The sequence below is a fragment of the Lissotriton helveticus genome, chromosome 7, assembly GCF_964261635.1.
Source record: "Lissotriton helveticus chromosome 7, aLisHel1.1, whole genome shotgun sequence".
Taxonomy (NCBI): domain Eukaryota; kingdom Metazoa; phylum Chordata; class Amphibia; order Caudata; family Salamandridae; genus Lissotriton; species Lissotriton helveticus.
In genome coordinates, this window is record NC_136068.1 from 1,547,510,550 (window position 1) to 1,547,530,636 (window position 20,087).

Here is a 20,087-nt window from a genome sequence, read left to right on the forward strand (position 1 = left end):
GTCCTGAGAGAAGAAAGTTTACTGCAAATGCCCGTACAATAGCAATTAATTTGTGTTCCCTGTAGGTTTTCATATTAAGAATAAAACCAATTTGCATTCTCTTTTGCTGTGTACCAGCTTGTGGGTCTTAAAGTCTCAGGCCATGTTATTGCAATGTGGCTATTTCCAATATTAGGACAATATTATTGGTTTCAACCAATTTTGACAGAACTGCAAAGTCACCTGCATCAAGAAGACTCTTTAGTGATACTGTGGCTTTTGAAATGGATATCAATTTGCACTTCATTATGCTTTTATGATGTATTAAATATAAAAATGAAAGAGGCAAGTTACTGCTCTGAGGTTCAAATGATTCACAAGGCTTTGAAATATACAGATATTGAGAAGAAAAACAAATACAGAAGGCACACATCAATGTAATTTATTTTCTCTCTGAGGGAGTACGTCTATATTTACAAAGCTTGCACTGGGACATAATTGGGAAGATGTGGAGAAGTAATGTCACCCTTCATGCAGCAATTTGAGAAAAATAAGCACTGATAAGTTGCAGATTCCTTTCTACGCGAACTTCAGGTGATCGCTGCTTGGAGGATTTCTCGCCTGTGCACCGTGTCACAGCTCTTTCAGCCACTGCAGGTTGGGCCCCAGTTTGTCCATGGGGTGACTGGGAACATCAGGTAAATTTCCATCATCCCGAATGGGAACTGAAAACAATGTAGAGACGGAGAGTGATAATAATTAGAACAAATCATGACAGTATGGCGTGAGAACCTGAGCAAGCAAGAGATCTGAAGGGAATACAGTAAAATAATAGATTAAGCAGCATTCAAATATTTCCATTCTCTGAACTTGCCATTTGGCTACTGGTCAATAAAATATTTTAGGTGATAATATCTGTATGTGATTACCAGTGTTTGAGACAGGCAATGCCCAGTGGGTTAGGAGAATAGAGACAATTTGATTCTGGACATTACCCAAATAGGAAACCTTTATGAAACCTGTTATTATGAATAAAGCTAATATTGAGAGACTCTAAATCCCTTGTAAGCAGTGTAAACTATAAAAAATAGTGTGATTCTGCAGAGGTACCAGCATATATCTGTGTTTGATATTATGGGTAAAGGCTTTAATGCACTGTAGCGCTAGGAGTTACATCCCTACATAAAAAGACAAAACACTAAAATAGGGAGGCCTAACAGGACAATGATTAGCCAGGGTCACAGAGGCCTAGATGTTTGACACATACTCATCTTTCAGCTATTAAAACTGAACGTATGTTTACATACAGATGGGAGCGGGGAATATAATCAAGCAGCAACAAACAAGTATTGCGAAATAGCGGGACGTCATCCTGTATGGAATTTCACTTACCTGGGTACCAGTATGGTGTAGCTTGGTTTATTCTTGTTGAATACTTGGTGTATGGACTCAACATTGGGGCAACTATAGCTAAAATGAAAAAATAAGGCACCTACAATTAAATACTTCATGTTTATATACAGCCTGCAGCAGTTTTGCAATAGTCATTCGCTTTAGAGTACAGTTGTTTCTCTCATCTCAACAACTTTATTCATTTTATTATCCTTTTAATGATGAAGGCTGAAACAACCTGAAAGCTATGCACCGATCTAGTAAAGCTTGTGCTTATCAACAAATGAAGAATAAATCTGCTCATTACCACAATTTTCCAATCCCACTCCCCCGCCTTCCCACCCTCCTTCTCAGTCCGGACAAGGTTCCTCATCCTCTAATAGCCCAAGGCTCATTGTCGTTGATGGCTTGGAGGTGTACAGGGGACGATGGGGGGTCCCAGGCCTGGGCAGACAGTACAGTCAAGCGTTACAGGTCCACCTGGAGAAGGTGGTGTCATTGGTGTGTGCGACGGGTCTCAATCCCATGGCAACAGATGGGACTTCGATCCTGAATTTTCTGGCTTTGTTGGCGGAAGGCGGTCTGGCATATAGGACTGTTTATATTTTCCGATCCGCCATTTCAGTGGGGCACATGCCTGTGGATGGTTCCCCGGTGGGTGACCATCCTTTGGTATGCAGGCTCTTACGGGGCATTCCCCTCTCTCTTCCTCTGGAGCCTCGTTATTCACAGCTCTGGGGTGCAATCTGGTGTTGAATCTGTTTTTGTCTTGGTAGCCGAACAGGTTCCTCTCTCATAAGGAGCTGTCAGCAAAGTTGGCCATGCTTCTCTGCCAGGAGGGTCTCAGATGTTAGGGCCCTGGATGTCAACGGAAGGATCTTTTCCCCCTCGGGGTTCACCTTTAATGTTCGCCGTAGGACCAAGTGTGGTACAACGTCCATCTTCTATTGCGCTTTTCTGGATTCCCCCAAGCTTTGTCTGGTCTTGTGCCTCAAGGCTTACGAGGAGATGTCAGAGGAGTTTCGTCCTCAGGGGGAAAGACATGCTTATCGCACTGCGCAAACCCCACAAAGTGGTTTCCTCCCCCACCATCGCTCGCTGGGTGAGGTGGGTGATGCAGGAGGCTGGTACTGACCTCAGAGCCTTTGGAGCTCATTCTACTAGGGGGGCCATGGCCTCGAAAGCTTTTACCCTGGGAGCTCGTCTGAAAGACATTCTGAATGCAGCAGACTGGTCTTCAGACTCAACCTTCAAACGGTTTTACTTCAAACCAGTGATTGATATGGCTCACTTAGTAGTCAGTAAGCTTTAAACAAGCCTAACCCTCGCCTCCGTTCTTGACATAGAATAAAGAATTTCCTAGCTATTGTAACGGAGAGTTTCAATTCTATTAAGGACTCGGAGGCGAGGATTATCCCACCCAGGGTACACTTCTCGTACTTTTCCTCCCTCGTAATTGACTAAGTAAAGTGTTTCTTTTGTTTCTGATATGCTGTTGTTGTGCATTCTATTGGCTATGATGTATCTTGGTCCTGATGTGCTATTTGCTGTTTCTCATTGTGTTGCCTTGCTCTGTCTTTTCCCTACAGGGTAGAACCTCAGCCTTTGCTAGTGTCTGATGGTGGTGTTTATTTCTGACAGGGGATTCCGCTAAACAAGACTCCCGAGATGTTCCACTGGGGAGACCTCGAGCGACGAAAGAGGGGAAATGGAAGATGACAGAGGACTATCATAGCCATGGAGACCTGTGATTGGTGGACTGATGCGGACACTTTGTATTGGGACACTCTATTGTTTGATTTTGTTATTCCCTATGGTTTATGGGAATAGTGGTTTGTTAAGTTCTTTGAATGGCTGCTATTCAATAAAGTGAAGAAAGAATAGCATAATCCTCGGCTCCGGGTCCTTAATAGAATTGAAACTTTCCGTTACGATAGCTAGGAAATTTTTCATTCTCCTTGGATACTATTAAGAGCAATGAAGTACTGATGGAATAGACTTAGAAAGGAGATAGGAAGCGCAAAAACCATACATGTCCATTATGTAAATTCAACAAAGCAGATGGGTCAATAGGGGAGTGGACACAAGGATTCAACACTTACCTAAAATAGTGAAAGAATTAATGGGGACATGGAAGCAAGCAGGTATTGAAACATTGGGTGATATACATACACGGATCCGAAATTACTGGAAATTGGCCCGAAGTCATAAGATTCCAGCAAGCCAATTTGTGAATTATGAGACACTGCTAAAGTCTTTCATTCCATTTGAGAATAGAGTATTATGATAGATATAACCACACGCCAGACACTGAACACCAGAGATGGGAAGAAAAGCCTTTAACCTTTATTTAGTAAGCATTCACTCAAGAAACAAAAAGGCATCCCTCAGCAACTTACACAAGTCTCCTGTAATGTTAGATATTACTCCTGCAGTTTAACATTCTGCACAATATGTACCTTACTTCTAAAAGACTACACAAAATATATCTTTAGATACCCTCGCACGGCCCCAGATGTTACGCCTCTAAGGCAGATTTCTTACACAACTTGGCAGTGTGTCGCCATAGAAGAATACTGGTATAGGATTTCTATTCCTACTGAAAACTAGCCTGGATAGACCCACTGTTAAAACAGCGGGGTTATGCCTTCCAGGGCTGACGCCAAAGCCCAAACAAGCATTTGCAATGCAATAGGTCTCGCAGCATTAAAGTTTGAGTTATTGGCATTGTATATGACAATGTGTTGCATTACATTTTTAACAAAGTCTGTATTGGTGTATAAAGATGATTTGCAAGATGATAGCGATGGAGTGGGGATGGATGGATGGATTGATGGATGGATGGAGTGGAGGGGATGGATGGATGGATGGAGTGGGGGATGGATGGATGGAGTGAGGGATGGATGGATGGATGGAGTGGAGGGGATGGATGAATGGATGGAGTGGGGGGATGGATGGATGGATGGATGGATGGAGTGGAGTGGAGGGGATGGATGGATGGAGAGGATAGGTCTCATATTTACACTAGTTTATGCTATTGGCATTATAAATGACAATGCTTTTTATTTATGTTTTGGTTTTAAAACATAAAAGGCATTGTCATTTACAATGCCAATGGCTTAAACTTGCGTAAACGCGAGATCTATTGCATTGCAAATGCTTCTTTAATATGAGTGATTTAAAAGTCTGTGGAGGGCGTTGCCTCAGTTTAATGCATGACTCACTTAAACTTCTGTGGAAGGGATGCCTGTCAAGAGTCTGGGGAGGAGCTAGAGCTGAAATTATTGTTAAATGGAAAGAATGCTGTAAAAGGACGGAAATCCTGATATTGATAATTTCAAGAAAAAGAATGAAGTGAAAATGGCATGAATAAAGATTTTTAACGTTAACTTTTGGAGCCCTAATAAGAGATGCTTCTTTCTGGTTGTGCATGGGACTTTTCATCCAACAGTTGCTCGACAGAGTGGACTTTATACTTTGAGAGGCCCCAGCCGCCCTGCACGCACCCCAGCACCAATTGATTTTCGGTGTAGGCTGTTGGGAGGCACATACTACAGGATAGAGAGGTCTGTTTACAAAGGCATTTATGAGGCCAGGAAGTAGTAATGCACGAATGCTCTTTCACATGCTATTGCACTTTTGTGAAACGGCCCCAAACGTCCAATTCCATATTAGTGAAAGTGCACACACAGAGTGCAGAGCTTTTTATGTGCACCAAGTGTGTATCATTATTATTTTTTTTAATCTTTTGGAGACAGTTCACAATGGCATGTAAAAGTAATTACCTGCTTCATATATTCCAATATGCCTTTCTGAATATGTCCCTCTGTGTTCTGCCATCGGACAGTGGCTGACTTTGCCCCTTCTCCACAGGGGCGTAACACAGGCCCCCGCAGTGTGGGGGGGCCCCGGGGGCCTCGCGCTTCAGGGGGCCCCTCACTCAGCAAAGGTAGCAACCAAGCCTCTTCAGTGCGCGCATGCCATGGCCTCTTCATTAATGAAATGGTTGGTGCGCATGCGCACGCCCGGGCCCTGGCGTAACAGATGCCATTTCTAACTGAGGACTGGGCCCCTCTTCGCGCCGCCCAGATCAGACCGGGAATGAATCTCTTGAGGGGCCCCACGCCCCCACATGCAGTGAGTGTGGCTTAGGGGAGCGGGAGGGAGGCTGCCTAGGAGCAGCAGGAGCGGTGGCACGTGATCCGAAGGACGCAGTTGGAGGAAGGTGTTAAGGTAAGTTTAGTTGAAATTTTATTGGCATTACTGTGTCGCTCCCCCCACACTCGCGCCGAGCTCCCTCCCCCCCCTTTACCCCCTCTTGCCGGCCGCGACGGGACTCCTGGAACGGAAGAACTCCGAGGCCCAGAGAACCGAAGGATGTAAGGAGAGAAAAAGAGAGACCCCATTTATTTCTTATTATTATAGACCCAAACGGACGTGAGAACCGAAATATGTAGCAAGATAAACGAAAGATGCAGGGGGTGAGAACCAAAGGTTGCAAGGAGAGCAAGAGAACGATAGAGTGGATGCGCTGAGAGAGGCGAAGAGAGAGTGAACCGTAGGGTACAGGAGGGCCATCGAACCATAGGGTGCAAGAAGGGACCCAGGGCCGGCGGGAGCAGAGATAGACAGACAGCCATAACAGGTCCCAGGACCGATGGGTGCAGGAGAAGAGAGGCCCAAAGAAGCGCATGGCGCTGGGAGAGAGAGAACCGAAAGCCGCAAGGGCCCCGAGATCCAAAGAGTGCAGGGTCTAAGAGAACTGAAGGGCCCAGTGGTAAGGAAAACCGAAGGGTGGAGGGGCCAGAGAACCGAAGGGTGCAAGGAGCAGAGAACCGAAGGGTGGAGGGGCCAGAGAACCGAAGGGTGCAAGGAGCAGAGAACCGAAGGGTGGAGGGGCCAGAGAACCGAAGGGTGCAAGGAGCAGAGAACCGAAGGGTGCAAGGAGCAGAGAACCGAAGGGTGGAGGGGCCAGAGAACCGAAGGGTGCAAGGAGCAGAGAACCGAAGGGTGCAAGGAGCAGAGAACCGAAGGGTGGAGGTGTTTAGAAAACTTGAAAGAGAGCAAATAGAACCAAAAGTTGTAGGGGTGGGGGGGGGGCGAAAGCTGCATAGGCCCACTGTACTGAAGGGAGTGGGGCCACAGAGAAAGAGAGGGACTGAAGATCCGAAGGCTCAAGTAAGAGAACTGCAAGATGCAGAGGAACCAGAGGGAGGGGGTGAGAGAACCCAAGGCCAAGGGTGGAGGGGCCTAGCGTACCAGAGGATGCAAGGAAAGAGAGAGAGTGAGACGAATGGGTCGTGGGCACAGAGAAATAGAGAGTACAGGAGGGAGACCGAACTGGAGGCCCCAGGGAGAGAGGCCCAAAGGGTCCCAAGAAGGAAGGCGCAGGGGCTAGGAGAACTGAAGGGCCCAGAGACCCAGAGCATCGCATGGTGCAGGAAGAGGTACAAGGACGCTGAGAATAGAAGGTTACAGAGGTCAGGAGAATCCGAGGGTGTAGAGGGGCACAGAGAACTGAAGCATAAAGGGCGAAGAGAAGCGAATAGCGCAGAGAAAAGCACAGGGAGGAAACAGTACGAAAGAGGGCAGAAGGGTAAGGACAATGGAACAAAGGGTGTGCGGAACAAGAGTTCTGAATGATGAAAGGGCACAGAGACTGGTGGTTTGCTTCCAGTTCAAACATGGCTGACTGCCGTCCACTTTTCCTAGTCATGACAGACTCACATGGATTCAGTTATCAGCCAGGGGGTAATACCGAAAACACGCACGCACTTCTGGCGTGAACAGATGCAGATTGTTCAGCATAGACTAGTGAACTCCGAGCACGCACAAGTGCGCTCCTAACAGCTGCTTGCACACAGGGATCTGAAATGAACCCCTTTTTCTGACACTATACTGAGCGGAATGTATGGAACACAAAATGATGAAAGGCTGAGATAAATCACCTCCATGATATCTTCAGACCCTGAGAATAATTCCAGATTCGAGCTCAGCTAACCGGTTTTATTGCAGAACGGAGGCGAACTGCAACTCCTAACACTTATACACTTTTGCAACTTAAGTAATGTTCTCGCTGCCGTGCTTTGAATGTGCTGTGTAGAGGTTGAGTGCTGTTGTATGGGAACACTGAAAGAAATTCAAATGTACTACAACAAGTTAATCTGCAATTGTTAAGGCTAATCTGCAAGTGTAAAGGGTGGTTGGGAGCTGGGTATTGGGAAATTGGCATTTATTGATCAAATCACTCCAAGGTTTGTGGCAAATATTTATTGTTTTTGAGCATCAGTGCAAAGAGTTGACAACTGAGCTGTAAAGTAAGTGTGTGCTTTTAATTGTAAGTGTATATATATATATATATATAGCCGTTACTACCCCATACCAGGTATGGAAGGGACAGTTATGTTAAAAAAAATGCATTAATAGTGCACTGTTAGCTCTGAATCTTGCGTACCCCAAACACATGATACATATAACTAATAAGGGAACGATTTTCAGTCTGTGTGGCTGACTTCCTTATTTATTTCTATATTGCTGCACTAAGCACATTACATAGATAGTACAGTGTGCAACTGTCTGTATGTGAGGCTGCACGTCACACACATATTTTACAGCATTTTAGTTTTAGAAACACGGGCACGTATGCTTGGAGCAGTGCGCGGCATGTCTTTGGGTATACTGAATAAGCAGCTACCTATGTTGTTGAGGGATATCTCTTTAATAATTTATTCAACAAAAGGAGGGACTGGGGGGGCGTGTTTAACGACGTCCATGTACAAGCCCCAAAATGACTAGTAAGCAAAGAGAGTAAGAAGTTCCTCTGTGTGTGGTTGGTAGAGGACCAAGAGGGGCCAAAGCATAGTGAGTCCAACTGGACCACTTCGTGTTTGCAGGGACAAGGGAGGGGGGATTCCCTTATCGTAACTAGGGCTCTTACACACCCAAAGCTAGGTGTCATGCTTCATCATATGAGCCTTCCCCTTGTCAGGTCGGCGCTGCAATACCTGATGGGCACCCAAACCTTTGGCTCTTTGTACCATGAGCTGTGGTGCATTGTACAGTAATATGTACTGTAAAGTACTGTATGTTATAGAGTGATGTGTATTATAGAGTGATGTATGCTGTACAGTAGAATGTGCTGTAGAGCGGTGTACGTTGTAGAGTAGTGCTTTGTAGATTGATATGTGCGTAAAATGTTGCACACTGTAGAATGTTTTGCACTGTAGTGTTGCATACTGTAGAGCAGTATGTGCTATTGAATTGTATGTACTGTATAGTAGTATGCACTGCAAAACAATGTGTGCTGTAGAAGGGCATGTTTTGTAAACGGGCATGTGCTGTAATTAGGCATGCGCTGTCAAGGGGCATGCGCTGTAAAGGAGCATGCATTGTAGAGGAGCGTGCGCTGTAAAATGACGTGTACTGTAGTACAACATGCATTGTACAATGGTATGCGCTGTAAAAGGCTATATGCTGTAGAAGTTTATGCACTATACAGGGATGTGCACTGTACAGCATTGTGCGCTGTAAAGGGCTATGTGTTGTAGAGGACTGCATGTTGCAGAGCGATATGCGCTGTAAATTAATATGTGCTTTAGATTGGTATGCATTGTAAAGTGATATGTGCTGTAGATTAGTGTGCGTGCTAGAGTGGTGTGCGCTGTAAATAGGTGTGTGTTGTAGAGTAGTGTATGTTGCAGTGCTCATTGTACAATTAGGTGCGTCGTAGAACAATGTGCGCTTTAAAGTGTGCATTGTAGAGTGCTGTGCGTTGTCGAGTGCTATGCATTCTACAGGTGTGCATTTTGTAGAGTGGTGTGCGTTCTAGAGTGGTGTCCATTGTAGAATGCTGTGCATTGTAGAAAATGTGCGATGTACAATACTATGCGTTGTAGAGTGGTGTGCACTGTACAATGGCGTGTGCTTTAGAGCAATGTACACTGTAAAGGGGCGCACGCAGTATAGAGGCGCATGCAGTATAAAGATGCATGCAGTACCCAAGTGCACCCTGTAGAAGGGTGCATGCTGTAAAGAAATGCGCCCTGTAGAGACGTCTGTGCTATAGAGGGGTGCGCGCTGAAGTGTGTCATGCTGTACAGGAGTGTGCATTTTACAGTGGTGGTAGAGGCGTCTGTGCTGTACAGTGATGCACGCTATAGTGTTACACGCTGTACAGGAATGTGCATTGTACCGGGATGTGCGCTGTAATGGGATGTATGGTGTAGAGAGATGCGCAATGTAGTAAGGTGCCTGCTGTAGAAGAGTAGGTGTTGCAGGCGTTGTGCACTGTACAGTAGTACACGCTGTAAAACACCATACGCTTCAAAAGGCATGCAGTGTAGAAGGGCATGCGCTGTAGAGAGGTGCACACTGCAAAGGGGTACGTGCTATAATGTTGCGCACTGTAACAGGATGTACGCTGTAGAGGAATAAGTATTGTAGTAAGGTGCGCATTGTAGAGGGGTGGGCATTGTAGGAAATTTCCACTATAAAGTGGTGCACACTGTCTAGAGGTGCACGCTGTGAGGGCGCATGCTGTAGTAAGATGCGCGCACACTGTAAAGGAATGTGCAATGTAGATTAGTTATAGAACAGTGTATACGTAATAAGTATTAATAACGTGTAAATGAATTGTACTTTTCTAACAATATGGCATATTAATTTGAGCATTAGTTGGTTTGTAAGACTGTTTGTGATTTAAAAACTGCGTGGTCATAGACTGCAATACAGAATAATAATGAGAATGTGAAGTTATTTTGTTTAAGTGAGATTGCAAAAGCACTTAATGAATAGGATGGAATTGCTAATATACCTTTCAGTTGTTTGAGCTTTTATTTTGTGTTTCTTTATGTATTTTGCAGCCGTGAAAGCGTAAACTGCAACACATAAAGAGAATGATATCTTAACATTTTTTGTTCAGAAGAATTGTAGTTATTTTTAAAGGCTATTTAAAACACACCTAATGTTCTAAGTCCTTTTAAAGAAAAATTAATGTCTGAGTTACATGTACGCAGTTTAAAAACGCTTTGTTTGTGCTAAAATGGCTTTTATGTTATAAGAAAGTTTCTACGAATATATAGCATCTAAATGGGCAAATGTTGTCGTTTGAAACAGTTTCGTGTGTCCAAATTGAAGCCAGCTGTCCATGCATGACTGAAAATGAAACTAAATGTGTAAGCACGGCTAAGAACGAAACTAAATGTCTAAGCAAAAACATATTTTGCAACAACAGGGAAGTGCCATCTCGATGTAAATAGCTGTATGCCTTACAATTGTTTAAGCATTTGCCCTTCATTGAAGCTATATGTGCCTTACTTAACAAACGTATTGTTGTTTTAGAAAGCTTTTTTATTGTCTCAAGAATTAGCTTGTAGTATGGTGTATGCTGTAATAGATGGTATGTGTTGTAGTGGATGTCTGCTGTTGAGTTGTATGTAATAGAGCGATATGTATTGTTAAGGGCAAAGTACATAGTAGTGTAAACTGCAGACTGGTATTGAATGCAAAATGCACATTGTTGTTAAGTGCAGAGTGCCTATTGTTAAGTGCAGAGAGCAGTTTGCTGCTAAGTGCAGGGCACAGATTGTTTCTGAGTGCAAAGTGCAAATTGTTAATGAGTGCAGGTGCAGATCGCTATTAAGTGTACAATGTTAAATGCACAGTGCATATTGTTGTTAAGCGCAGACAACAGATTGTTACTGAATGCAAGGTGCAAATTGCCACTGAACACAAAGTGCAGATTGTTGCTGAGTGCAGAGTGCTACAGCGCAACGCTCCACTCTACAGCGCAGTGCTCCACTCTACAGCGCAGCGCTCCACTCTACAGCGCAACACTACACAACGCAGCATTCTGCTCTACAGCGCAGCGCTCCACTCTACAGAGCTGCATTCACTCTACAGTGCAGCATTCACTCTACAGCGCAGCGCTCCACTCTACAGCGCAGCGCTCCACTCTACAGCGCAGCGCTCCACTCTACAGCGCAGCGCTCCACTTTACAGCGCAGCGCTCCACTTTACAGCGCAGCGCTCCACTCTACAGTACAGTGCTCCACTCTACAGCACTCCACTTCGCAGCGCTCCACTCTACAACGCAGCAGTCCACTCTACAGCGCAGAATTTCCCAGTATAGCACTCCACTCTACAGCGCAACGCTCCACTCTACAGAGCAGCGCACCACTCTACAGCGCAGCGCTCCACTCTACAACGCAACACTACACAACGCAGCATTCTGCTGTACAGCGCAGCACTCCACTCTACAGCGCAGCATTCACTCTACAGTGCAGCATTCACTCTACAGCGCAGCGCTCCACTCTACAGCGCAGCATTCACTCTACAGTGCAGCATTACAAAACGCAGAACCCAGTCTACAGTGTAGCACTTCATAGCCCAGCACTCCACTCTACAGCGCAGCACTATACAATGCAGCACTCCACTCTACAGCGCAGCGCTCCACTCTACAGCGCAGCGCACCACTCTATAGCGCAGCGCTCCACTCTATAGCGCAGCGCTCCACTCTACAGCGCAGCGCTCCACTCTACAGCGCAGCGCTCCACTTTACAGCGCAGCGCTCCACTCTACAGTACAGTGCTCCACTCTACAGCATTCCACTTCACAGCGCAGCGCTCCACTCTACAACGCAGCAGTCCACTCTACAGCGCAGAATTTCCCAGTATAGCACTCCACTCTACAGCGCAACGCTCCACTCTACAGAGCAGCGCACCACTCTACAGCGCAGCGCTCCACTCTACAACGCAACACTACACAACGCAGCATTCTGCTGTACAGCGCAGCACTCCACTCTACAGCGCAGCATTCACTCTACAGTGCAGCATTCACTCTACAGCGCAGCGCTCCACTCTACAGCGCAGCATTCACTCTACAGTGCAGCATTCACTCTACAGTGCAACGCTCCACTCTACAGCGCAGCATTACAAAACGCAGAACCCAGTCTACAGTGTAGCACTTCATAGCCCAGCACTCCACTCTACAGCGCAGCACTATACAATGCAGCACTCCACTCTACAGCGCAGCGCTCCACTCTACAGCGCAGCGCACCACTCTATAGCGCAGCGCTCCACTCTACAGTGCAGCGCTCCACGCTAATACGCAGCACTACACAACGCAGCACTCCACTTTACAGCACAGAACTCCCCAGTATAGCACTCCACTCTACAGCGCAGCGCTCCACTCTACAGCGCAGCGCTCCACTCTACAGCGCAGCGCTCCACTCTACAGCGCAGCGCTCCACTCTACAGCGCAGCGCTCCACTCTACAGCGCAGCGCTCCACTCTACAGCGCAGCGCTCCACTCTACAGCGCAACACTAGACAACGCAGCATTCTGCTGTACAGCGCAGCGCTCCACTCTACAGTGCAGCATTCACTCTACAGTGCAGCATTCACTCTACAGCGCAGCGCTCCACTCTACAGCGCTCCACTCTACAGCGCAGCGCTCCACTCTACAGCGCAGCGCTCCACTCTACAGCGCAGCGCTCCACTCTACAGCGCAGCGCTCCACTCTACAGCGCAGCGCTCCACTCCACAGCGCAGCACGCCGCTCTACAGCGCAACACTCCACTTTACAGCGCAACACTCCACTCTACAGCGCAACACTCCACTCTACAGCGCAACACTCCACTCTACAGCGCAACGTTCCAGTCTGCAGCACAGCGCGCCACTCTACAGCGCAGTGCGCCATGCTCCACTCTACAGCGCAGCACTACACAACACTCCACTTTACAGCGCAGACCTTCCCAATTTAGCCCACCACTGTACAGCGCAGCATTCCACTCTACAGAGCAGCACTCCACTCTACAGCGCAACGCTCCACTCTACAGCGCAGCGCTCCACTCTACAGCGCAGCGCTCCACTCTATAGCGCAGCGCTCCACTCTACAGCGCAGCGCTCCACTCTACAGCGCAGCGCTCCACTCTACAGCGCAGCGCTCCACTCTACAGCGCAGCGCTCCACTCTACAGCGCAGCGCTCCACTCTACAGCGCAGCGCTCCATTCTACAGCGCAACACTACACAACGCAGCATTCTGCTTTACAGCGCAGCGCTCCACTCTACAGCGCAGCATTCACTCTACAGTGCAGCATTCACTCTACAGCGCAGCGCTCCACTCTACAGCGCAGCCCTCCACTCTACAGCGCAGCCCTCCACTCTACAGCGCAGCACTACACAACGCAGCACTCCACTCTACAGCACAGAACTCCCCAGTATAGCATTCCACTCTACAGCGCAGCACTCCACTCTACAAAGCAGCGCTCCACTCTACAGCGCAGCGCTCCACTCTACAGCGCAGCGCTCCACTCTACAGCGCAACACTAGACAACGCAGCATTCTGCTTTACAGCGCAGCGCTCCACTCTACAGCGCAGCATTCACTCTACAGTGCAGTATTCACTCTACAGCGCAGCGCTCCACTCTACAGCGCAGCGCTCCACTCTACAGCGCAGCGCTCCACTCTACAGCGCAGCGCTCCACTCTACAGCGCAGCGCTCCACTCTACAGCGCAGCGCTCCACTCTACAGCGCAGCGCTCCACTCTACAGCGCAGCGCTCCACTCTACAGCGCAGTGCTCCACTCTATAGCGCTCCACTCCACAGCGCAGCGCTCCTCTACAGCGCAGCACGCCGCTCTACAGCGCAACACTCCACTCTACAGCGTAGCACTCCACTCTACAGCGCAGCGTTCCAGTCTGCAGCACAGCGCGCCACTCTACAGCGCAGCACGCCACAGCGCAGTGCTCCACTCTACAGCGCAGCACTACACAACACAACACTCCACTTTACAGCGCAGACCTTCCCAATTTAGCACACCACTGTACAGCGCAGCATTCCACTCTACAGAGCAGCACTCACTCTACAGCGCAACGCTCCACTCTACAGCGCAACGCTCCACTCTACAGTGCAACGCTCCACTCTACAGCGCAACGCTCCACTCTACAGCGCAACGCTCCACTCTACAGCGCAGCGCTTCACTCTACAGCGCAGCGCTCCACTCTACAGCGCAGCGCTCCACTCTACAGCGCAACACTACACAAAGCAGCATTCTGCTCTACAGCGCAGCATTCACTCTACAGTGCAGCATTCACTCTACAGCGCAGCGCTCCACTCTACAGTGCAGGGCTCCACTGTACAGCGCTCCACTCTACAGCACAGCGCTCCACTCTACAGCGCAGCGCTCCACTCTACAGCGCAGCGCTCCACTCTACAGCGCAGCGCTCCACTCTACAGCGCAGCGCTCCACTCTACAGCGCAGCACTAGACAACGCAGCATTCTGCTCTACAGCGCAACGCTCCACTCTACAGCGCAGCGCTCCACTCTACAGCGCAGCGCTCCACTCTACAGCGCAACACTAGACAACGCAGCATTCTGCTGTACAGCGCAGCGCTCCACTCTACAGTGCAGCATTCACTCTACAGTGCAGCATTCACTCTACAGCGCAGCGCTCCACTCTACAGTGCAGGGCTCCACTGTACAGCGCTCCACTCTACAGCACAGCGCTCCACTCTACAGCGCAGCGCTCCACTCTACAGTGCAGCGCTCCACTCTACAGCGCAGCGCTCCACTCTACAGCGCAGCGCTCCACTCTACAGCGCAGCGCTCCACTCTACAGCGCAGCGCTCCACTCTACAGCGCAGCACGCCACTCTACAGCGCAGCACGCCACTCTACAGCGCAGCACGCCACTCTACAGCGCAACACGCCACTCTACAGCGCAACACTCCACTCTACAGCGCAACACTCCACTCTACAGCGCAACACTCCACTCTACAGCGCAACACTCCACTCTACAGCGCAACACTCCACTCTACAGCGCAACACTCCACTCTACAGCGCAGCACAACACAACACTCCACTTTACAGCGCAGACCTTCCCAATTTAGCACACCACTGTACAGCGCAGCATTCCACTCTACAAAGCAGCACTCACTCTACAGCGCAGCGGTCCAGTCTGCAGTGCAGCGCGCCACTCTACAGTGCAGCGCGCCACTCTCCAGCGCAACACTCCCCTCTACAGCGCAACACTCCACTCTACAGCGCAGCACTCCACTCTACAGCGCAACACTACACAACGCAGCATTCTGCTCTACAGCGCAGCGCTCCACTCTACAGCGCGGCATTCACTCTACAGCGCAGCATCCACTCTACAGTGCCGGATTCACTCTACAGCGCAGCGCTCCACTCTACAGCGCTCCACTCTACAGCGCAGCGCTCCACTCTACAGCGCAGCGCTCTACTCTACAGCGCAGTGCTCCACTCTACAATGCACTACTCCACAAAGCACACTAGTCCACTCTACAACACACCACCCCACTATACAGCGCTGCACTCTACAACGCAGCACTCCACTGTACAGCACAAACAGTTCCTAACATGCTCATTGTATTGAAAACACACACATTATTATTGTAGTTAAACACAAACACTTTTTTACGGACTAATTATCGAAAACACCCACTTTTCAACACACTTGTATTAAAACACGCACATTATATTAAAAAAAACCATTAAAAAAAATTGTATGCAGAAGCTGTTTGCACACAGTCGGCAAGGGGAAACTGAAACTGACATGTTCTTCACAGTTGACGCGCGCGCGACCTAATCCAAGTCGAAGATCTGCGCGTTCACATCTCTTGTCTCTTGTCTGTTCCCCTTGAGCCCTTGAAAACTGAAATGATCACAATAAGTCTCGCAGCGGGTTCGCAGGTGCGAGACCTAAAAAGAAGCATTACATAATTTGGTTACTGACATAGATTCAGTCCTTGCAGATGACAAATTGCTATGGTTCGGAAAGCTGATGCACCACCACCCTCAGTCATCGCACTACAAATCTGTCCTATAAAATATTGGGCAGGGGTGGACAGCAAAAAACTGACTTCCTATAAGAACAAGGAGTTGAGAACACAGGGAGAGACGATAAGGGACATAAAGTTGAAGGCTTTTGAGAAGGTGGCTACACGCCTAAATGCATTACATTTACTTGATAAACATGGACACATACTAATAGAGCAGACGGGAGTGAACAGCAATCATTAAGTACGAAATAACAGCTAGACTAAATGGGACACCCACACAGTACACACAACACAAATTCTACACAACAAAGTCTCTCACCAGAATTGAAATTCCCATAAAAGTGTGAAAGACAGGCTTGGGTATATCATACATTCAGTTACACAATCCCACTGCTTGTTGATGTAATGGTTTACTTACTTACTTGGCAGTTATAACTGAACATATTTTTCACACCTGATAAATCTGCGTCAATGTCAAATTACAGAAGTATGAATAATTATTATCAGTCTTCTTACATAAGAACGAAGGACTATAAAGTAATAAAGCCTTCCTTTTTTAACAATATATTTAATATTTTCCCACACAAGTGAAATGCATCAAACTAGTATTGACCACCGAGAGAAAGAACATGCCCACTGTACATAACTCTTATAACATACATATTCCTGCCATCCCCAATCACATGTACACAAGCCAACAGCCTCTACCACCCCTTTCTCTCGCATCCCCTTTGGCCCCTATATGTGTGTCCTCAGAATGAGGTTGCGGTCTTCATTATAATCATATGGAGTCTGGTCTTGTGAATAGGTATTGTAGGACGAGTGGCAAAGAAACCCACCCGTCGGTCCCTTGCATTTAGGTTTCAAATGCCTTCACACTAAATGAAATATTGCCTGGGAATCATGAATTAAGAATGAAAGCTTCTCCATCGCATAAATGGATCAAATCTTATTCCACCACATGTGTATAAGTGGCACACCAGGTTGCTTCCATAACTGTGCTAAGGTCAAATAAGCAGCAATCAGAAGTTGGAAAATTAGCTTAACCAGAGGTGTTGTTAGTGGGAAAACAGAGTCATCTCTATGATCACCCAACAATATAACTACCGGATTAAGTGGGAGCTGAATGCCTGTGATCAGGCAAACGGGTGTCAAAATCTCTCCCCAATATCTCTGAATATGCAGGCAAGACCATCACATTTTGTATTAATGTGCCTCTCTCCCTGCAACCCTTCCAGCAAAGCACTGAACCCCCCAATAACATGTAGTTGGGTGGGAGAAAGGTACAATGGAGTCAATCGTTTAAAGGCATTCTCCTTATAAGCCACACAAAGGGAGGGCTGTCGCCCTACGACAAATGTTGGCCCTTTGCTCCTCTGAAGGATCCCATTCCAAATTTTGCGCCCAGTGGGCCACAGACTTATGCTTGTGAGTTAAGTGTAGGTCTAACAAACAAACGGAAGGCTGATGTTAGAGAAGATTCTTGTCTGCCTGGAGAATTCCAGTGTTTTCTTACTCTTCATGTATCTTGAATTCCATGGGTTACTCCGAGGGCCAGTGAAGCTCAGTCCCCACAAGGATGAATGGAGTTCAGGGCTACTGAAAAGGAAACTACCAGCCGCGGGCTTCTTCACGCTCAAAAGGTAGCAGGGTCAAAAAAGAAGGTGCAGGCAAAATAGAAGCTTTTCCCTGCTCCAGGGAAGCACTTCTATTTTGGCTTGGGCTATAGAAGTTCATCAGCCAAGCCAGCATCTTGACAGCAACCACTGCTACACCTGAATAAGCTCAGTTTCGTCAGTGAATAAGTACAGCTGCATTGTTCATTTTTTTTATAGTATTGCCACTTGTCCTTAGCAGAAGGAAGTAACCTATACCTTACCGATTAATAAGCACCTATTCGTCCTACAGATTTCACAAGTGTCATAAGTAATTTGAAAATTGTTAAGACATTAGAACTTTTTATTTTTAAATCAAGATTGGACATCACTTACCGAAAATGCCAATTAAAGCTGAAACAGTAATGACGGGCTCCTTTGCCCACGCATTTTTGAGAAAGGCGCCGATCTCTGCATATAAAATAAAATTAATAAAACCAGTAAGAGGATGACTCACTGAACTTTGAGACACACTAAAACGTTTATATTTCAGCATTATGCTTGTATAACACTCGTTCTGTCATTAGCAGTCAAAGAAATCTCTACAACAAGATTTTTTAACATAACATCTAAAATAAGGCATGCAGTCATGAATATGCAATCTTATGCCTAAATTAAGGACCGGTCATCGTGCAGGGTAGCTCCATCAGAAAACGAGCTGACTTTTGCCACACAACAGTCTCTTGAAATGCCCAAGTTTGGCCTTCGTTCCCACTGGCTGGTGGTGGCTACACGATTTCAAGAGGATTCCCACTCTCAAGTCTTTATCGTTTCTTTTCATTGTCAATATACTTATGACGAATATGGACACAACACACTGAGCCAAATGTATCATCTTCTCCCTTAAATCGGTAAATGCTTTCCTACCCCATTATCAAGAACCACGAAGCAGCAGTGCTTTATTGTTTTTGTTTTAGCAGGAATCACTAATCCGTCGTCACGACACTCCTCCTGTGACCTTTCCATTACTGAGGACCCAGGAGAAGATTTTACCAGACAGAATCCTCAGCATATACAATCAATCAAGGTTTTGTAAAGCGCACTACTCACCCGTTAGGGTCTCATGGCGCTGAGGGGTGTGTGTGCACAGCACCTTTGGGGTCATTCGAAAAGACAGGTGTTGAGGTCTTTCCTGAATTGGTGCAGTATCGGGCTTTGCAGGAGGTGAGGGGGGATATCGTTCCAGGTCTTGGCTGCGAGGTAGGAGAAGGATCTTCCACCCGCTCTGGTCCTGTAGAAGCGTGGGACGGTGGCTAGGGAGAGGTCAGCTAGTCGGAAGTATCTCTTGGGGGCATGGAAGGAGATGGAGTTGTTGAGGTATTGGGGTCCGGTTTTTTGAAGGGCTTTGTAGATGTGAGTGAGCGGCTTGAAAGTTATTCTTCTTTTGATGGGGAGCCAGTGGAGGTCGCAGAGTTGTTGGGTGATATGGTTTTGCCATGGGATATCGAGGATGAATCTGGCTGCGGTGTTCTGGACTGTCTGGAGTTTCCACAGGAGCTTTGTTGATTCCGGCATAGAGGGCGTTGCTGTCGTCCAGTCTGCTGGTGCGGAGTGACTGTTTCTTGGAGTTGGGCGGGGGAAATCCACTTGAATGTCTTGCGTAATATGAGATACAGTTCCAAACAACGGCGGACACGGTGACCGCACTTCCCTGTGAAGTTCCCTTGTTGTGTGTTACTACAGTCAATTTGGTTGAGTGTGCACAAGCTACTCCAGCACTTGCCATCGTTGAGTGCCAACTGCTGTGCAGACAAATGAAGAAGCCAAACTATTGGAGTGGTGCACACCTTGATATTGGGACGAATGGTAGTTAATGAATCAATAAGACGTATGGTATTGAAGTCTTGAATAATCCTTTATTTTCACAAAATTGCCAGCCAACGCGTTTCGTTCATGAGAATGAACTTATTCAGGGCATGAATCCACGTTTCCAGGTGCGGAAATGGAGGTAGAGGTAGTAATCCTAGCTGCACGGGCCACCTTGGTAAGGGTCGGTGTGCACTGAATCTGGGAGCAATGCGAAGAGATGAGCCGTCCGCTTCTATGATATGACTCTTATCATAGAAGCGGACAGCTCATGTCTTCTCTTCGCGGACGGCTTTCATCTCTTCTTGGAAGTTGTGCCTGGTGATGTTAGGTTCCTTTGTGAGGAAGCAGATGAGCTGGGTGTCATCAGAGTAGGAGACGCTGTAGGGACCGTAGTTTCTGACAATGGTTGCAAGGGGGGCCAAGTGGACATTGAAGAGAGTGGGGCTAAGGG

At 47.4% G+C, this 20,087-nt stretch overlaps 1 protein-coding gene across 1 annotated transcript in view; it reads right to left on the reverse strand.

Annotated features, from left to right (window-relative positions):
- Positions 1 to 405: 405 nt before the first annotated feature.
- Positions 406 to 20,087, reverse strand: part of NDUFA3 (NADH:ubiquinone oxidoreductase subunit A3) — a 37,962-nt gene continuing 18,280 nt past the window's right edge. The window contains exons 2-4 of the mRNA XM_078655012.1: positions 18,164 to 18,238; positions 1,372 to 1,449; positions 406 to 704 (exon numbers count right to left, since the gene is read on the reverse strand). Coding sequence (XP_078511138.1) covers positions 613 to 704; positions 1,372 to 1,449; positions 18,164 to 18,238 — 245 coding nt within the window. The 3' untranslated portion in view covers positions 406 to 612. The remainder of the gene's footprint in view (positions 705 to 1,371; positions 1,450 to 18,163; positions 18,239 to 20,087) is intronic.